The following is an 18,723-nucleotide window of genomic DNA, read 5'->3' on the forward strand; positions in this document are numbered from 1 at the left end:
AGTCTCTTCTTAAAAACTTCCAGTGTTGGAGCATTTACTGCTTCTGGAGGCAAGCTGTTCCACTGATTAATTGTTCTCACTGTCAGGAAGTTTCTCCTTAGTTCTAGGTTGCTTCTCTCCTTGATTAGTTTCCACCCGTTGCTTCTTGTCCTGCCTTCAGGTGCTTTGGAGAATAGCTTAATTCCTCTTCTTTATGGCAGCCCCTGAGATATTGGAATACTGCTATCATGTCCCCCCTTGTCCTTCTCTTCGTTAAACTAGACATACCCAATTCTCGCAACCGTTCCTTATATGTTTTAGCCTCCAGTCCCCTAATCATCTTTGTTGCTCTTCTCTGTACTCTTTCTAGAGTCTCAACATCTTTTTTACATCGTGGTGACCAAAACTGGATGCAGTATTCCAAGTGTGGCCTTACCAAGGCATTAAAGAGTGGTATTAATACTTCACGTGATCTTGATTCTATCCCTCTGTTAATGCAGCCTAGCACTGTGTTGGCCTTTTTGGCAGCTGCAGCACACTGCTGGCTCATATTTAAGTGATTGTCTACTAGGACTCCGAGGTCCCTCTCACAGTTACTACTATTGAGCATGGTGCCACCTATGCTGTACTTGTGCATTTGGTTTTTCTTGCCTAAATGTAGAACCTTGCTTTTTTCACCATTGAATTTCATTTTGTTAGTTAGTGCCCAGTGTTCAAGTTTGTCCAGATCCTTCTGTATCTGAAGCCTGTCTTCTGGAGTGTTGGCTATTCCTGCCAGCTTGGTGTCGTCTGCAAATTTGATGAGTTCCCCATCTATCCCTTCATCCAAGTCATTTATGAAGATGTTGAAGAGTACTGGGCCCAGAACAGAGCCCTGGGGCACCCCACTACACACTTCCCTCCATATAGATGCAGTTCCATTGAGGACCACTCGCTGAGTACGGCCGGTCAGCCAGCTACGGATCCATCTGGTGGTGGTTCTGTCTACCCCACATTTATCTATCTTGTCAAGTAGTAGGTTGTGATCTACTTTATCAAATGCCTTACTGAAGTCCAAGTAAATTATGTCCACAGCATTCCTCTGATCCACTAATTTTGTCACTTGGTCAAAGAATGCAATAAGATTTGTCTGGCATGATCTATTTTTGACAAACCCATGTTGGCTTTTAGTAATGACTTTGTTTGCCTCTAGGTGTTCGTTGATTCGTTGTTTGATTATCTTTTCCAGGATCTTCCCAGGTATTGAGGTCAGGCTGATAGGTCTGTAATTTCCTGGATCCATTTTTTTTCCTTTTTTGAGGATGGGAACTACATCAGCTATTTCCAGTCCTCTGGTAGTTCCCCTGTGTTCCAGGATCTTTGAAAAATATAGTTCAGTGGCTCCGATATCACATCTGCCAGTTCCTTGAGAACTCTGGGGTGTAATCCATCTGGTCCTGGCGATTTGAACTCATCTAGGCTGGACAGGTGCTCCCTAACCATTTTCTTGCCTATCTTAACTTGTGTTTCTGTTTTGTTTTTTATGGCACTATTTTTGATAGGTTGGTCTGTTTTTTCCCTTTGTGTAAAGACAGATGCAAAACACGAGTTAAATAGTTCTGCTTTCTCCCTGTTGTTGTCACCTTCTTGCCACTTCCACCCACTAATGGACCAATCGTTTCCTTCACTTTTTTCTTGTTTTTTACATGTTGAAAGAAGCTTTTTTTGTTATTTTTGACTTTGGTCGCAAGCCTTAGTTCATTTTGAGCCTTGGCTTTCTTCACTTCATCTTTGCAGGCTCGGGCTATTTGCTGATATTCTGACTTAGTTATGTTCCCCTCCTTCCACTTTCTATACTTGTCCTTTTTATCTTTCAATTTGTCAGAGAGTTCTTTATGCAGCCATGCTGGTTTCTTTTGAGAGCTGTTGTTTTTCCTCTTTGTTGGTATTGTGCTAGACTGTGCTTTTATTATCTCATTTTTCAAAATTTCCCAAGCTTCTTGAGTTGTTTTCCCCTTGAGGATTCTCATCCATGGAATCCTTCCCAAGCCCTCTCTAAGTTTATTGAAATTACCTCTCTTGAAGTCCAAGACTCTAGTTTGACTGTGTTCTATTGGTTGTGCTTCTATAATGCTGAATTCTAATATTGCATGATCACTTCCTCCCAGGGTTCCTATGGCTTCAACACCGTCTATCATTTCATCTCTGTTAGTGAGAATTAGATCCAAGATGGCTAATCCCCTAGTTCCCTTCTCTACTTTTTGGGAGACAAAGTTATCTGCTAGGTTTGCCAGGAACCTGTTTGATCTTCCACTTGGTGCGGAGTTTGTCTCCCAGTTGATGTCAGGGTAGTTAAAGTCCCCCATTACTATTGTGATGTGCTTCCTACATACCTTAGTTAGCTGACTAGCAAAAAGTTCATCTATTTCCTCTGTTTGGTTGGGTGGTCTGTAGTATACACCTATGGCAATGTCATTCCCCCCCCCCTTTTATATTGACCCAAATGCATTCAAGACAGTTTTGATCATTGTTGTACTCTATTTCTGTGGAGATGTAGTTATTTCTTATATAGAGAGCAACTCCACCTCCTCTTTTATTTGGTCTGTTTCTTTTAAATAATTTAAATCCCTCTAGCTGTGTGTTCCATGTGTGAGCTTCATCCCACCATGTTTCCGTAATGGCAACAATATCGTATCTGCCCTCATTAACCTGAATTTCTAGTTCACCCTGTTTGCTGTTCATACTCTGTGCATTGGTGTAAAAACATTTGAGTCCTTTGTGGGTGGCCCTGTGTTTCCTTTCTACATAACCTGTGTGGTGCCTGAGTTCCCCTATTGTCTTACCACCTATTTGGTTAGTGCACTTTATGTGGCACTCGCTATTAGAGGCTTCATTTTGCTTGATAGCAAGGTTGGTATTCTTGTCCACACACACATCTATGCTACATGCACTGATAGCCCTATAATTTTTAAATTGCCGGGGACAGGGTTGTTCCGTATCAATTAACTCCCTGTCCCCGCTGTTTAGTTTAAATTTCCCTCCAGAAAATCTGTGAATTTATAGCCGAGTAACTCAGTCCCTTTACTGACCATAAGCCTCTGCTGGGGCTGTTTACCACTAACAAACAGACCCCACATATAATTTCTCCTTGTATGCTGAGATGGTCCATTTTCCTGTCAGCATATGACTATACATTGGTCCACAAACCAGATAAAGAAATGGGTCATGCAGATGGCCTGAGCAGATTACCCCTGAACCAATTACAGCCAGATCCTGCTCCAGCCATTAATATTCTTTCCATTCAGGAGTTGCCTGAGTTTCCCCTCAATGCTAGGGATGTGGCTGCAGAAACTGCCACTGATCACATGCTTACACACGTGCTGACATGGGTGTTGTCTGGATGGCCTGACAAGTGCTCAGATACTGAGTTCCAAAGCTTTTGGCTCAAGAAGCATGAGTTTTCCACTTTCAAGGGTTGCCTGTTACGGGGTAGCAGGGTAGTAATTCCGACCTCATTCCCTGCTACAGGGAAGTGCCCTGCTAAACTCGGCTGGGGTCACCGTCTTATCACTAAACTGGACAGGTTGCACCCAGACCGGGTGGCTGCACAGATGTCACAACCAGGGGCACCGAGGAGACTCCAAGTGGGTGATCCAGTCTGGGCACGGAATTATGGGTGTGGTCATCTCTGGGTCACAGCTGTGGTCTGCAAGGTCTCTGGGCCGCTTTCATACGAAGTCGCCTTGGGTGACGGCTGCGTTCTTCACAGACACATTGACCAACTGCATTGGAGACTGGACTCTTACCCTTCTGCTCCTTGCTCTGGTCTGGGGGGGGGAGGAGGACTATAATATACATTCTGAGGTTCAGTTTCACAGGCCTAACAGGCCATCATTAGCTGCTGCTGAGGCTATTGGGGATTCATCCCAAGGTTCCGCATGTGCTCCTAACACAGTCATTCTCAACCTGTGGGTCGGGACCCTATTTGGGGTCGAACGACCATTTCATGGGGGTCGCCAAACAAGGCTGTCCACCATTTTTCCCCCTTTTCTTTGGCCACGCCCCTAGCACCCGGTGATGTATAAGTGGCTGGGGGTCACCACAACATTAGGAACTGTATTATGGGGTCACAGCATTAGAAAGGTTGAGAACCACTGTCCTAACAGGAAGTCACAGGATAGGGGGTCATCCCACACATTCATAAGTACTCCAGACAGGGAGTCACACCAGGGGTATCCACATTATTTACACATGTCAGACAGTGCTCCAGACAGTGAGACTGACTGGAGGTATCCACACAAATCACAAACAGCCAGAGAACAAGAATTCCAGCAGGGGCGCTGGCCCAATTCTGCAATTGCTCCCAGAAGGAAGTCAACAGGAAAGGGGGTAGCCAGGGAGGCAACTTCTGACTCTGGCACCTTGGGCACGTGCTTGGGGACCACAGAGTACTGGGGTACTTCCGCTACCCAGCACTCTCCATCTGCTGGCCTTGGGTTCGAGGGACAGTGTTCCCACAAAGGGTCCATTGTGGACCCAGGGACTTCCACCCCTCCAACGTATGCTGGTTTGGACTTAGAGGGTACAGCCAGCCAGCAGATGGGCGGGTCAACCGGATATTTGGGGCAGCAAAGTCCTGGTCTGCCTAGCCTGGTAGGCGAGCAGGTGGGCCAGGCAACCTTACCGGGGTCTCCGGGAAATTTAAGGCAGCCACACGCTAGTCTGCCTCGCCTGGTAGGCAAGCAAGGGGGCCAGGCAATCTCTCCTGGCCCTAGGAGGTCGTAGCGGGCCAAGTGCCCACCCAAACATCTTAGAGAGTTTGTGAAATTGCTGTCAAGTTCCAAGGTTTCTGCTCGTAGGGGCCCTAAACAACGGTAGGTTATTTTGTATTATTTTTTGATTTTGGATACAACTATTCCCTAACAAGGTGAAGGGGTTTTGCCTGAGAGCAGCCTCAAGTATTCCACATTCCATGCATTTGATTTGTGGAACTATATTACACTCTCCCCAAGGTATGAAGCACTTGTGTGTACACAGATATGTTCCATCTAAGGGGAGGGGTGTTATGTCCTGAGCCTGCAAAAGCAGACTCGGGATGTTGCATTGGTCTCGGGCATTCCAAAAGCTGCCCGGAACCAGACTGAGTGGCGCCGGCTTTGTGCGCATGCGCAAGGTGCAAAAATGCCTTGTTACTTTGTTTTGCCATTGTCCGGGTCTCCGGTCAAATAAAGAGGCCTGCGTGCCTGTTGTTTTTGTTCGAGTATTGATTAAGGAAGAATAAAGAGCTGTTGAACTTTGCCATGTCTGTTCATCATTCGCAAGCGAACGGAGTATTTAACAGTGACCAAAACTGGATGCAGTATTCTAAGCATGGTCTTACTAAGGCTTTATAAAGTGGTACTAAAACTTCATGCAATCCTGACCAAATCTCTGTATTAATGCAAGCTAGGATTGCATTGGCTTTTTTGGCTGCTGTTGCACATTGCTAGTTCATATTTAAATGATTATCCACTAGGACTCCAAGATCTCTCTCATAGTTACTGCTATTGGGCCAAGTGTCACTTAATATGTACCTGTACATTTGGTTTTTCTTGCCTAAGTGTAAAACCTTACTTTTCTCTACACTGAATTTCATTTCGTTAGATAGGGCGCAGTGTTCAAGTGTGTCAGAATCCATTAGGATTCTTCTGGGGTGTTGGCTATTCCTGCCAGTTTAGTGTCATCTGCAAATTTGATGAGTTCCCCTTATATTCCCTCATCTAAATCATTTATGAAGATATTGAAGAGTACTGGACCTAAAATGGAACTTTAGAGTACCCGTCTGCTTTCTACCCTCCATGTAGATGTAGTTCCATTAAGAACTACACATTGAATGCAGTTTGTCATCCAGTTATAAATCCTTTGGTGGTGATACTGTCTACCCCACATTTTTTTAGCTTATCACATGACCAACATGATTTTATGACCCTTGATTTAGTGCATGTTAAACAAATGCCACAATGGTTAAGCAAGCAAATTGTTTGCTATGGGCTGGTTTTGCCAAAACCTGGTAGTAAATGCCTGCTTTGGCAAAAATATTGTAAACATGTTCAAGTGACTGTGGGATAGCTGTAAATGAGGCTGGATATCAACTGCCTGAAATGTGGTTAAATTACCATGGGAGAGGGCAGCTATCATAACTGGACTGTAAATATTCCTAGGGAGGTCAGTCATAACTTCAAATGGAATTGCATTCTGAGTGGCTCAAAATTGACTCAGCCTTCCATCCTTCTGAGGTCGGTAAAATGAGGACCCAGATTGTTGGAAGCAATATGCTGACTCTGTAAACTGCTTAGAGAAGACTATTGCTACTGCTATTGCTATGGGAGGAATATAGTATGTAAGCACCTTGAGCTCCTTGGAGGAGGAATATGCCATAAAACATGGCATAATAAATAAATGATTATGAAGAACTGTGGTGGTGCAGTGTAAGAATGCAGTTTTGCAGGCTGACTCTGCCTACTGCCAAGAGTTTGATCTTAATTGGCGCAAGGTTGTCTCAGCCTTCCATACTTCCGAGGCCAGTAAAATGAGGACTCAGATTGTTTCAGGCAATATGCTGACTCTGTAAACAACTCAGAGAGTGCTGTAAACTAAAGCACTGTGGACTGGTGTTTAAGTTCAAGTGCTATTGCTATTGCTATTGCTAAATGATGTGCTTGAAAATGTTCTGTTGAGGTCAACTGAGTGAAAGTATAGTCTTCAGCTTTAGTACCTCTTTTATTAGGATCTGTTTTTTATAGTCATAGAAAGATATATAGCACAGGTAGTTATTAGCACAGTCCTTAATTAATTTTGGATTACTGCATCCATCTGTAGGGCATTTTTTCCAGTTTTCATTATATTTTGTTTCTATTCCTATCCAAGGTTGAGTAAGAGTAATTGTTTTTTTAAAGCAATTCTACTGAAGTAGTGAAAAGAATAATTTGAGTCAATATTAGATTTTTCAATTGTGCAAAACATCCTTCTTTCTTTCTTTCTTTCTTTCTTTCTCTTTCTTTCTTTCTTTCTTTCTTTCTTTCTTTCTTTCTTTCTTTCTTTCTTTCTTTCTTTCTTTCTTTCTTTCCTCTGAACCAGAATAATATTTTATGTGTTCTGTTTTGAAACCTTTCCCCCACATGTGTGAATTCTGGTTATGATAACACAGTGCTCAGGGAAAGGCACTACAGCCTGTGAGTCATTCTCTTCTTTATGATCACTTCACACATTCCAGAGTTGAAGACTGGCACTGAAAGGAGTTCCATAACTTAGCTCTGATGTTCTCTAAGTTAAGAAGTAGACAGTTCCCAAAATATATAAGGCTTTCAAATATCTCTATTTTGGAAAGCCTGTGATTGTGATTACTGCAATTTCCCAAGGGAAAAATATTTTTCAGATATGATCAGAACAGATTGTGGCTGAAAGGAACTAATTTGGACTAGGCACATTATCAAGATTTAGCTAGCTAATAGCTTGATTTCCCCAAAAATATTTAATCAGAAAAGCAAGGCTCACTATATCCAAAATAAGTAATTTTTGTTAAATATGTTTAGAATTAAAATATTTACAGCAGGGTGATATGATTTTCAGACTGAAAATGCTCTTTCAACTTTGGAAAGACCTGGGATATCATTCTCAACGACTGATGTGGCAGCAATTTGTGCATTTCTGGTTCCAAGTATATTTACAGCAGAAACAGCTTCTTCTTCCCCTGACTGTCACCAAGTAGATTTAAAAACAGGATTCAGTGCATAGAGGAATCTTTAGTACAAGAAGGAAAGTCTCCCATATTCAAGTCCTTGCTACAAAAATTACCGCAAAATGCAAATAGAAGTTCAGAAGCATTTTTCCAGTAGTGCATAATTACTTGGCAATACCTGGATGGGCTTGTTTGGTTTAGAAGCTAAGTAGGAGTGGTCCAAAGTAAGAGTTAAGCTTTGAATAGGAGTCTGGGATACCAGAGCTGTAGAATAAGGCAGAGAATTAAAATGCATCCCTTAAGAAGACTGTGACAAATAATTTTATATTGAATAATTTTTATAATTTATAATTCTACATTGTTCCTAAGAAAATTGCAAAAATATGTCCATGAAATCATTGGTGGTTAAGTACAACTCAATTTATTTTTTAAAATGATGAAATAGTACCAATATTTTTATATTTTTTACATTGATATGCTACATTATGTGGCACATCCAACATGCTTTTGATTGAATTCTTGGAAATTCCTGATTGATCTGAAATCTAGGTGCTGTATTTTTTTATATCTTATTAATTAATTTAATTAATACATTGATATGATCACCCATCCTTGTTGGCCCAGAGCAACAAGAATAAACGCATGTAAGAAATCATTAATCTAAAAAATAGCCCATCATTTTTATTTATTTAGATTTTTTATCTCATCTTTATTATTTTTATAAATAATTGAATATGGCAAACATTCTTAAAGTCCTTTTTACTCCTGTTTTGCCTACAAAAACAACTCTGTGAGGTGAATTGGGCTGAGAGAGAGTGACTTGCCCAAAGTCACCCAGCTGGTTTCACCCATGCCAAGGTGAAACTAGAACTCCCAGTCTCTAGGTTTCTAGCCTAGTGCCTTAACCACTAGGTCACAAGATAAATGAAAGCACCAACTTAAATAAGAGAGGAGAGAAAGATTCTGTTAATAAAAAAATAAAATATTTGAATTCCCATTAAATTCTAGATATACTTCCCATTGCAGAATGGATTCTTAATCTCCACAGAGAGGATTTATGCATGATAGATAGGACTTAATAAAAATGTGTTTTTCTGCATTAGAGTGGTCTATTCAATAACCCTATTTTAGAGATAACTGGGTGCAAAAGTTGAAGAAGAGGTAGCTAGAAGTGTCAGCTGTATTAGCCCAGCATAACATCCAGAAATGCATTTCCTCAAGGTCTGCAGGAACATTCCTGCTGTTCTCATTGAGTGTCATTACCTTTTTCCTAAGCAATTGCCATATGTTATTCCTCTGCCATATGTTATTCCTCTGTGGCTGTAGAGAAACCAGCTAGGCTAACTCCACATTATCTTGGCAAAGGCACCAGGAGAGGATTAGATTGCTTACCAATATTTCAGTGAATTAGAGCTTAAAGCAGGATGGATGAGTAGGAAAGTGGATAGCTGGCATATATGTATATAAAGATGGAGAGGTTCACAGTAAGAATGGCAAGTTATATAAAGATTCTGCCACTATAAAGTGCTTGATGCCTATACATTTATTCAAGGAAAACAAATATCTATAGCATGCTTTCAGTTTAAAAGAGGACAGAACAATTATATTGGGGATGAGCTAAATTTTCTTTCTTTCTGTTTTTCCCTCCACTTTTCCAATGCCATTTGCTCCCCCTTATCTGTCTTCTTAATGCCTTCTTTATGCATTCCTTAATCCTCTAAGGAAGCTTTAGATTCACCAAATAAAACCACTCAAAATTTCCAAAGAATGCCTTTGATTTGGTAGATCTAAAGTGATATTAGATCACTCATACCTTGCCATTTTTCAGTCCCTCATCTATCCACAGAAATGGTTTTCCCTTCGAAAGCTACCTGGCTTCTGCTGGGACCTGGAACAACTTTTCAAGGAGATTTCAAGGATCAAACTTGCTGAAGTAATTAATCTGTGTTTCCAACAAGGTGTGGATAGTCCCTTCGTCAAAACCCCACAACCCATTATATCCAGGAATTCCTAAAGTTTTGTTATCATCAGACCATTAAGCAGAAATTATTCAATATCCTTCAGGCTGGGTGAAAATAATGCCTCTTCAAAGAAGCCATTTACCACTTGTCATCCAGTGTTGTGGAATTCCAAAGTAGCATAAAAAGGCATATTTTTCTATGTGAGATCTTATCTCCAGCTGTGATTCCATCTGAAACAAAGAGAGCAACCTCCAGATTTTGATGATTGAGAACAGGGCTGTCCCTGAAAGCTGTTTGAAAACTTCAGTCAATACAAGACACACATACTAGATTACCGATTTAACTGGGATTGATTATTAGGAACATCTCAGGGTGCTTTAACACTTTTCTTTAAAGCATTATACAGCTTAAGACCTGCCTACATTTGCTTTTAAATCACCCCAATCCTGAGTTGGAATCTTTGGAGATACTCAGGGTTAAGTGAGTATGGACTGGGAAGAAATCTTCATTTTACCTTGCAAGATTTTGCCTGTTAAATTTTCTCTTGAAGTAGGCTTGCCTAAGCACTGTTTGGAAGCATTTGTTTTCTTCTCTATTCTATTACAGACTTTTTTTTTGTTACAAGCACTTCTGCTACTAAGTAAAGTAAAATAATGTGCCAACTTGTAGAGCATCCTCAATGCTGTCCGGAAACCTCCCAATGCAAAGATATTTCCATTATGCAGTCTAAGAATCTTCAGATGTGACATAAAATAATTGAGTCTAATCAACTAAAAGGGAATGCTGGTAAAACAATTAAATGGATACAAATTTCCAGATGAAATAATAAAAAAACCTTAACATATGGTATTGTTCTAAATTCAGCTTCCAAAGAAAATGGATGATGGTACAGATATTTTGTTGAAATGCACATCAATATTAGTCAACAACAGCCAGTTATCTTTACATAATGGGTTAAAGAATACTGCCTTGAGTTCCTTAAAAAAAAAGGATGAACATTCAAAAAAGGAATCTGGCTTTTTGGTTTAAATTCACAGGCATTCTTACTCTGTTAAGGTTTACATAAGTACATATCAAAGGAAATTTCTGTATAGTGAGAGGGACAATTTGTTTAAAAACTTTATTAAAACAAGGGTAAGGTAGATTGTGTAATGTCCCAGCCACACTGATTTGAAATATGCTTAGCTTTTTGATTCATGGGAGAAAAAATGGAACAAGCTATTTAAATTAAAATATATTATAAATATGGTCACACAAAGTAAAGCTTCCCTTGAACTTAATTCCTGGTAATCATATGTTTCCCGTGGCAGCAGTAAACTGCCCTTGAGTTTCTGCTGGTGTCCCATCCAGGCATTAATCAGGTCCGTCCTTTTTGGGCTTTTTCAATTCAGCTAACATTGGTCCATGTATAATGGACCAGACATAATGAAAACAAATGCACAATTGATCTAATTTGTGCTAAAGCACAATCAGTATGATCAGTATGATTGTTATTAGTGTCTCTGTAGTTTAAGTATATTCATCTAAAACAGCTATTGCTTTTTATTGGACAGCCAACAGAATGGGTGCAAAAATTATTTCTATGCCAATTGGAGATGCTATGGATAGAAATATTATTTAAATACAGTGTGTATATAACATTGGCAAAATAATTCTGAAGTTTGTTAGCTCTGCAAATCCCTGTGAACGAAATTTATGTCATTCTCATTTTAAAGCTATGAAGATGAGAATGAAATAGTGGCTTGCCTGTCAATGCTTACTGAGTAAGTTGGCTGTATGACTCCTCTCTTAGATCCAGTTATATCAATATAGACTTTTTTGGGGAATTTGGATTTTGTTCTCTAGGTACACTTGTGAACAATACTGCAAGGGTGAAGTGTACTAACATTTACAGACTATGCTACTTTTCTGCTTGCTAGACTGTATCCTGTCACTTTTAGCAAGCATCATTTATATAATTATTAAATGTGACTGGATATAATCTAGAACATAACAAAATATAACATTAAAGTATCTGTGTGTGTGCATACAAAAATTCATTTTTAGTAAAAATTCATGGAACTGGGAAAACTGATTTCCTTTGGCCATTGGAACACATGATGTAAGTAGAATGCTCAGATAATTGATATTTTAGGGTGTTGTAAGGCTTTAACATATTTATGCTGCAATCTTATACATAATTACTGGAAATAACATAGGTTATGCTTACCATTTAATAAACAAATATGGGTTGCACTGTTAACCATAATACCTCCTAGGCAGATAGACAGAACAACAGTATTTTTTTATGGTATTGGGAATGTTATCAAGTGAATTTCTGCTCTGTAAATAACATGCATTTCACAAATTCCCAGTGAACACACTATATGACAAAGTGCTATTTTAATGAAATTTATGTTTTGTTGATAAATTCAAAGATTGATAGATCTGGCAATTGCTCTCTTAATATTAGTAAAATTAATTTCATATTTTTACATATCAATACATACACAGAGCCCAAATGGTCCAGTTTTAAATTTTGCTGGGCATAGATATGATTTTAATAATCATATCTATGCCCAGCAAATATTGAAGGGAATAGACTACTCTGACATTCATGAAGTTTCAAGAAGTAATTGAGCAACACTCTTAATATATCCTGTCACCAAGCTTTCCATTTCCAGACACACAGTTCACAACAGTGCTGACAGGCAAAAAAATAGAGCTAGTTCTGACCTTCAAGTAGAACAAACATAGACACTGAAAGTCAAGAGAAATGTTTTACTCACTTTGTCCTTCAAATTTTCTGATGATTGTATCCAAATAGGTGTTCTGAGGGGCCACATGCCCTCTCCTGACAGGCATTTTCAAATTTTTGTTCACATCCAATGAGAAAGAGAAATGCCACTCTGTTCAGTAAGATCCTCTGGTTTTGAGTAGAAAGGTGGAAGAAGCTTGAGCTCTGCTCTGAGAAACCAAGGGGTAGTTAGCTAACAGGCCCTTACCTCTTGTACTCTCCTGCTTGGTAGCTGTGAAGAGAGCAAAGATTCCCTCCTTGTACCCATATCCCTCCCTTAATTTTCTTTAGCTCCTGACCAATGCAATTTCACCAAGGGCAGGAGGGGGAAGAGTTGAAAGAAACACTAGAGGAAAAGGGGTGGGGATTTCCTTTTTCTTTTTTTTTTTAATGATGATGCTTAGTCATCAGTGTCCCGTTCCATATGTGGCTGTCTCAAAGACTTGTCAGCAGCAACAGCTGTTAATCTGACAATAGCCAGCAGCCACTTCCCTTCTCTCTTTTTCGGATCCTAAATAGACGTGGAACCGAAAAAACTCACGGGAAGAGAGATGACTCTTTGTCTATAATTCAATGCGGAAGAAGCTGAAGAAAAGATTGGGGCTTGGAAGGAGAGACGCAGCCTTTGGGAGGGGTCTCCTTGTCGCTCCCTCTTTCTGTTCCTTTAATGTTCGGACGGCAAGAATAAGTTTGGAATCGATGAAAGCAGGAGCTGTTCTCAGGCTGTGGTGCTGAAAAGCCCGCCCGTCCTGGGCAGAATACCACCTGGGTTGCTGGCTGCTAATCTGGGGGCGGAAGGAGAAAAAGCATGAGTAGGAGGAGGAGGCGGTGAAAAGAGGGGAAACAAGAAAGGACATTTACAAGGTTTTGCAGACATTGGTTCACTTTCGGCTGTACTTACAAACCAGGTTTCTTGGCATTTTGCAATATAGCCACTTGTTTGGTAACTGAGAAAGAAAATGGAACAAACAAAAGATTCCATCCACCAATTACTCCAGAGATAGAGAGCTAATCGGCGCTTCTTCACAGTTAACTCACCACCTTATAGATGAACAAACGAAGTGGAAGAAAACTATTGTAATAATTCTGCTATTAGCTTTAGGCCTTATTCTGATATTTTGTTTGACACATTTTTGGAAAACCACTGTAACAGGAAACAGGTTTCCATGCAGTTGCTCATAAGGATCATAAAACAGGATTTTTTTTGTTTTTTTTTAAATGTTTCCTACTGATCCTAACTGTAATAATAATGGGTCAATATCCTTTCTTCTAAAATTGAACATTGGTAATGAGCTTAATAGTGGTGAAGATTTGTCAGTTATAAAATTACAAACTAATTGTCAGTTATACATTACAAACTAAAAGAAATATCAATTATATCTTTATGGGTATGTAGCATGACATTATCCAGAAGTTTTGGACTAGAACTTCACAATCCCTAATTCAGGGGTGACAAACTGCCGGCCCATGGGCTGGATGTGTCATGCCGAAACCATGCATGACACATGGTTGCGATAAAAGTTGCGATATGTCATGACACATCACGTGATGTTGCGAGTTTGACACCCCTGCCCTAGTTGTTCACATGCTGGCTGGGGCTTATGAGTCCAAAACTTTCAGAAGGCATCAGGTTGTCTAGTCTATCCCAATCCCAAATTGCCATTGTCATTTATGGATCATAATCAGACTAATCTATATTACTTCAGCATATTGTAGATCTGCTCTTTAAAGGGGATTTGGAAACTTCAGCTATGGCAAAATGTCAGTTTATTGGCTGGAACTTTGCAATGTAACAGTATAATCCAATAAAGATATATGTTTATTCAATCATCTCAGCTGCCTTTTTGACTCTAGGCATGAGTTTTAGAGATAACACCTTTTATACCTCTAAAAAGTTGAAACCTAACAACTTTATGGATCATTTTCTTTCCACATACAAGAAAGCATTGTGTGGAGTATAAAGTTATTTTTCCTGGGTTTGTTATTATCTTGGGTGGTCCTGTTAAATGCTTGGAGGTGTACTTCAAAATCATTTGTAGATCCCTTCTTGTCAAATATTGAAATATTGAGCTGTCTATTGCCTCAGATCTGGGACTGACAGAGTCTACTAATATTTTCCCATATGATTCATCCCTATAATTATAGGCATCTCTCTGACTTTTGAAATGGCCTTATACCAGGGGACAATCTTTAAGAGGAGGAATTTTAGCTGCAGTTCTTTTCTTCTCAGCTTCATTAAAATGTAGCATTGAAGAATGGACATTTTATGTCTGTTCTTATGTTTATTCTGTGTGGTTTATCAGGCATTACATTGGCCTATTTTTTCTTTGTCTTGTCCTTTTTTGTCTTTGACTTACCCTTGGCAACTGTCTGGACAAGTTCCTGCAGTTTTCTTGAGAAGATTTCAGAAGTGGTTTGCCAGAGACTCTGTCCTAGGATTCAGAGAAAGAGACCAGCCCAATCTTAGCTGGTTGGCTTTGTGACTAAAGACGGAGTAGAACTCTGCATCTCCTGGTTTTTAGGCAGATGCCTTCACCAATAGACCAAACTGGCTCTCAAGAACCTGATGGACATGAAGATTGTGAGCATGGTCACCTGCTTTTTTGATCCATGCGCCTCCTGATTTGTCAAAACAACCTTGGGGGTGTCATGGAGGTGAGTTCTTTTTTTCCCCTTTGCATTCTTTTGTCTCTTAAAGAAGCTGTGGTTCGCCCACTCCTCAAGAAACCATTGCTAGACCACATTTTTGGGACAATTTTCATCTAGTATCAACCTTCATTTTTGGGGAAGGTAATAAAGAAACTTCAAAGGATCTTGGAGGAAGTGGATTATCTGAATTGCTTTCCAGTCAGGATTCAGACCCAGGTAAGGGACAAAAATGCCATTGCTTGTGCTTATGGATGACCTTTAGTGTGGTCAGATGGGGGAGTAAATCCATTACTGCTCTGTTTGACCTCTCAGCAGTTTTCAATATTGTCAAGCATTCTGCATGTGACCAAAAACACCATGAAAGCACTCTGCATAGTGTTTCTGGTCATGTATAGAGTGTGTTTGGACAGAGAGTAACAGCAATGTTTTCCCCAAAGCTGTGAAAAAAGTAATGCTGAGAAGAGGGGTTTTTTTCCAGTTTGGACTCCAAACTTTCCTGTCCCTGCAGTCCCACACCCATAGTGAATCAGGCCTGCAGCTAAATGTGGCTGCAAACTTTGCAATCTGCATGATGGGCAAGGATTTGAATGCAATGCAAACCCAACCTTTTTAGTTTTAAAAAAAGCTAACACCCCATTCCATTGCTTCCCAAAGTGGCCCTTATTTTCAGAGCAACGTGGCTTTAAAAAATACTTGCAGGGCTTCCCATTTTGACACTGTCATTATAAGATAGTTTTCTGCTCAATCAAAAATATATGGGTAGCATTTCAGTGTGAGGGAAAGACCAAGAGATAGCTTGGAATTGTGTAGAAGTGTTAGAAAACTTAATATAAAAAAATAAAGTAAAAAGAATGCAAACTGCTCATTGAAGCCATACAATATTTGTAAAAAAGATGGACTTATTTTCCAATAGGAGGATTTCCCCCCCCCCCATGATGTAGCTATATACAGCAAAAGTGAATGATTTTAGAAATGCATGGCCAAGATTGAGAGAAAATGAGTTAAGAAATATTTATTTTGATAATAAATCTCCGGGATCAGACAAATCGTATCTTTAGATACGAAAGGAGGTTGCTTATAAGTTGACCGAATCTTTATAAAACTGTTTTTGAAAAATCCTGGAGCATGAATGAAGTGCCAGATTTCTGGAGAATAGTAAATTCTCCACCTTCGAAAAGAAGGGAAAGTTTCATAGAATAAGCACTTTAAGAATGATAACTGAAAAGATTCAGGAGTAGATCATAAAAAAATTAATCTGTAAGAATCTTGAAAATAAACAATTGAGCACGAATTTATCAAGAACAAGTCTTTCCAGAGTAGCCTTATCTCAATTTTTGACTGCATAATTTCCTTTGAAGTCTATGAGAGTACATAACAGTAGACATAATACATTCTTTATTTCAGCAAAGCCTTTAACTGAATATCTCATGGCAAGAGGATTGTATATGACTGAGGAGGCATGGCCTACTAAAGAGGTGAAATTGTAAAGTTGACAACTGAGCTGAGACCAGAAGGTCTATGGTTGAAGTGATTTCCCATATGTACCCCAGACGGCTGCTCCTTACAAACCAAAGTCATTCACAGGTTTGAGTTTCAGGATAAATAGATTAGTTCTCTCATTCACAGCCATGGTGTGGAATCTTAAAAGATGCTAAGTTTGCAAGCCTCGCTTTCTAAACCATTTTCAGAAATTGTTTATTAATCATCTTAAAACTATTAGAGACCTTTGGAACAAGTTTAGCTTCAACAACAGCTGATTTTAGCTTCAACTCTGAACAAAATTAATTATAAGCTTAAGAACTTAAAGAATCTGAAACAAATAGCAAAAAGCTAAATAAGATTTTGATCTAAGAAAGTTAAGAATCTAGTTAAATTTGGAATATTGACTTTTACCATAAGATTATGGAATTAGCCAAAAAAATAGCTTCTCATGAAAATCACCTTATTTTGGCTGTCTTAGGTTATTCTTAAATCATAACATATCTTAAGTCATAATAAAGATAGGATATTTTATGAAGGGGAAAAAAACCCAAGCCTGCTTTTTCTGTTGGCATTGGCATATTTTTTTCTATTTCTACTTTTCCCCCTTATTTTTCTTTTGTTCTTGCACTTTTTTATTTCTTGCTATTATCTTTTTTTCTTCAGGTTTAGTTTGTATTAGTTTTTACCATTGTAATAAAAAACTTTAATAAAAATTATATAAATTATATAAAAGTAAAGACACAACAGTTCTGGTTCATTTAACTATTTTGAGCAAAGCCAAAAAGGAAATGTCAACGGTTCTACTTGGTTTATGCAGCAAATAAAGACTCCTGGACATTTTTAAAGAGTATACTTTAACTGAGACAATATGTGTATGAAGTAGCAAAGCCAATTCTAACCATTTTGCACACAAATAGCATACTTACATGTCCCCCTTTCCCCCTGGTCCTCCCATTGTCACTTTATTCCCTCCAATCACTACAGGCAATTCAACTCAGTTTGTTTGGGTAACAGACTGTGCACAGCAGACTTTCTCAGCAGGTGACCTTGGGTCTCAGGCTCCGAGTGGGTGCTCTTTGCATTCCTCCCTCCACTTTATACCTTCCCTACATTGCAATCTATTCCCTCCCACATTGCTTCTTGTCTGGCTGTGAGCAGGGTTTGCAAAGCAAGCCAAGTCTCAACTATCACATGCCGCCCCTCCCAAAGGAAGAATATTCCTGAAACAGAACAAACATACACACATCATTAGTGGTACATTTTCCTCAGCATTGATTAATATCCTCTCAGCTTATTTGGATATTTGGTATGGAACTTGGGTGCGAGCTTAGGGGTAGAGACATTTGATGCCTCCACCCATTCTGCCTCTGCTAGAGGGAACCCCTTCCACAGGATTAAATATTGCAACTTCCTCTTGTGGATTCAGGAGTCCAGGATCTTCTTAACTTCAAAATATTTTTCTCCTTCTACCCACAGAGGGGGTGGTCCGGTGACTGGTCACAGAGGCAAGCTATGGAAAGTTTCAATAAACTACAATGAAACACTGGGTGAATGTGTCTAGGGTTCTTTGGCAGCATTAATTCTACGGTCACTTGATTTATGATTTGAATGATGGGGAAGGGTCCCACATACTTGGGACCTAGTTTCTTGCAGGATTGTTTTAACTGTAGGAATTTGGTAGACAGATACACTTTATCCCCTATTCTAAACTCTTTTAGGGGGCATCCTCTTTCTGTCAGCCTGTCTTTTCTGTCTCTCTCTGGTGACTTCTAGGACCTTACGAACTGCTGACAAGGTATTTTGTAGATGCATTCAAAGGGATCTGGCATGGGCATGAAATCTGCATCAGTAGCTACGTGGAATGGGATAAAAGTGTATAGAGTTATTATATGCTATTTCAGCCCAATTGTCTTGCTGGTAGTTTTCATAGCACTGGAGGTATTGCTCCAGTATTCATACATTCACAAGCTCCATTCATTTGAGGATGATCAGTGGAGCTAAGACTCTGGGAGGAGCCTAATGGATTCAAGAATTCACACCAAAATTTTGAAGTAATCTGTAACCCCTGATCTCTTATTATATACTTAGGAGCACCATGCAATGCCAGTACCTTTCTAGCATTGTTGTACTGTGCATCCTGGAAAGGGCATCTGTGAGGAAGTTTTCTCTCTAGATAGATA

General features: G+C 39.5%; 1 protein-coding gene across 6 annotated transcripts in view; it reads right to left on the reverse strand.

The window, feature by feature from the left end:
• KCNH6 (potassium voltage-gated channel subfamily H member 6) overlaps positions 1 to 13,337 on the reverse strand; it is a 179,208-nt gene extending 165,871 nt beyond the window's left edge. Inside the window, exon 1 of one of the 6 annotated variants that reach the window (XR_005555194.1) lies at positions 12,405 to 13,335. Coding sequence is in view for 4 of the 6 variants with exons in the window: in XM_039331548.1 (XP_039187482.1) it covers positions 12,405 to 12,480 (76 nt within the window). In the remaining 2 variants the exon portion in view is untranslated. Of the gene's footprint in view, positions 1 to 12,404 lie in introns of all 6 variants that reach the window. The other 5 variants (XR_005555193.1, XM_039331548.1, XM_039331549.1 and 2 more) reach the window with 5 other exon arrangements.
• Positions 13,338 to 18,723: the final 5,386 nt, after the last annotated feature.

This window comes from Crotalus tigris, unplaced genomic scaffold (genome assembly GCF_016545835.1).
Source record: "Crotalus tigris isolate CLP2741 ecotype Arizona unplaced genomic scaffold, ASM1654583v1 scf7180000024437.13266115, whole genome shotgun sequence".
Lineage (NCBI taxonomy): Eukaryota > Metazoa > Chordata > Lepidosauria > Squamata > Viperidae > Crotalus > Crotalus tigris.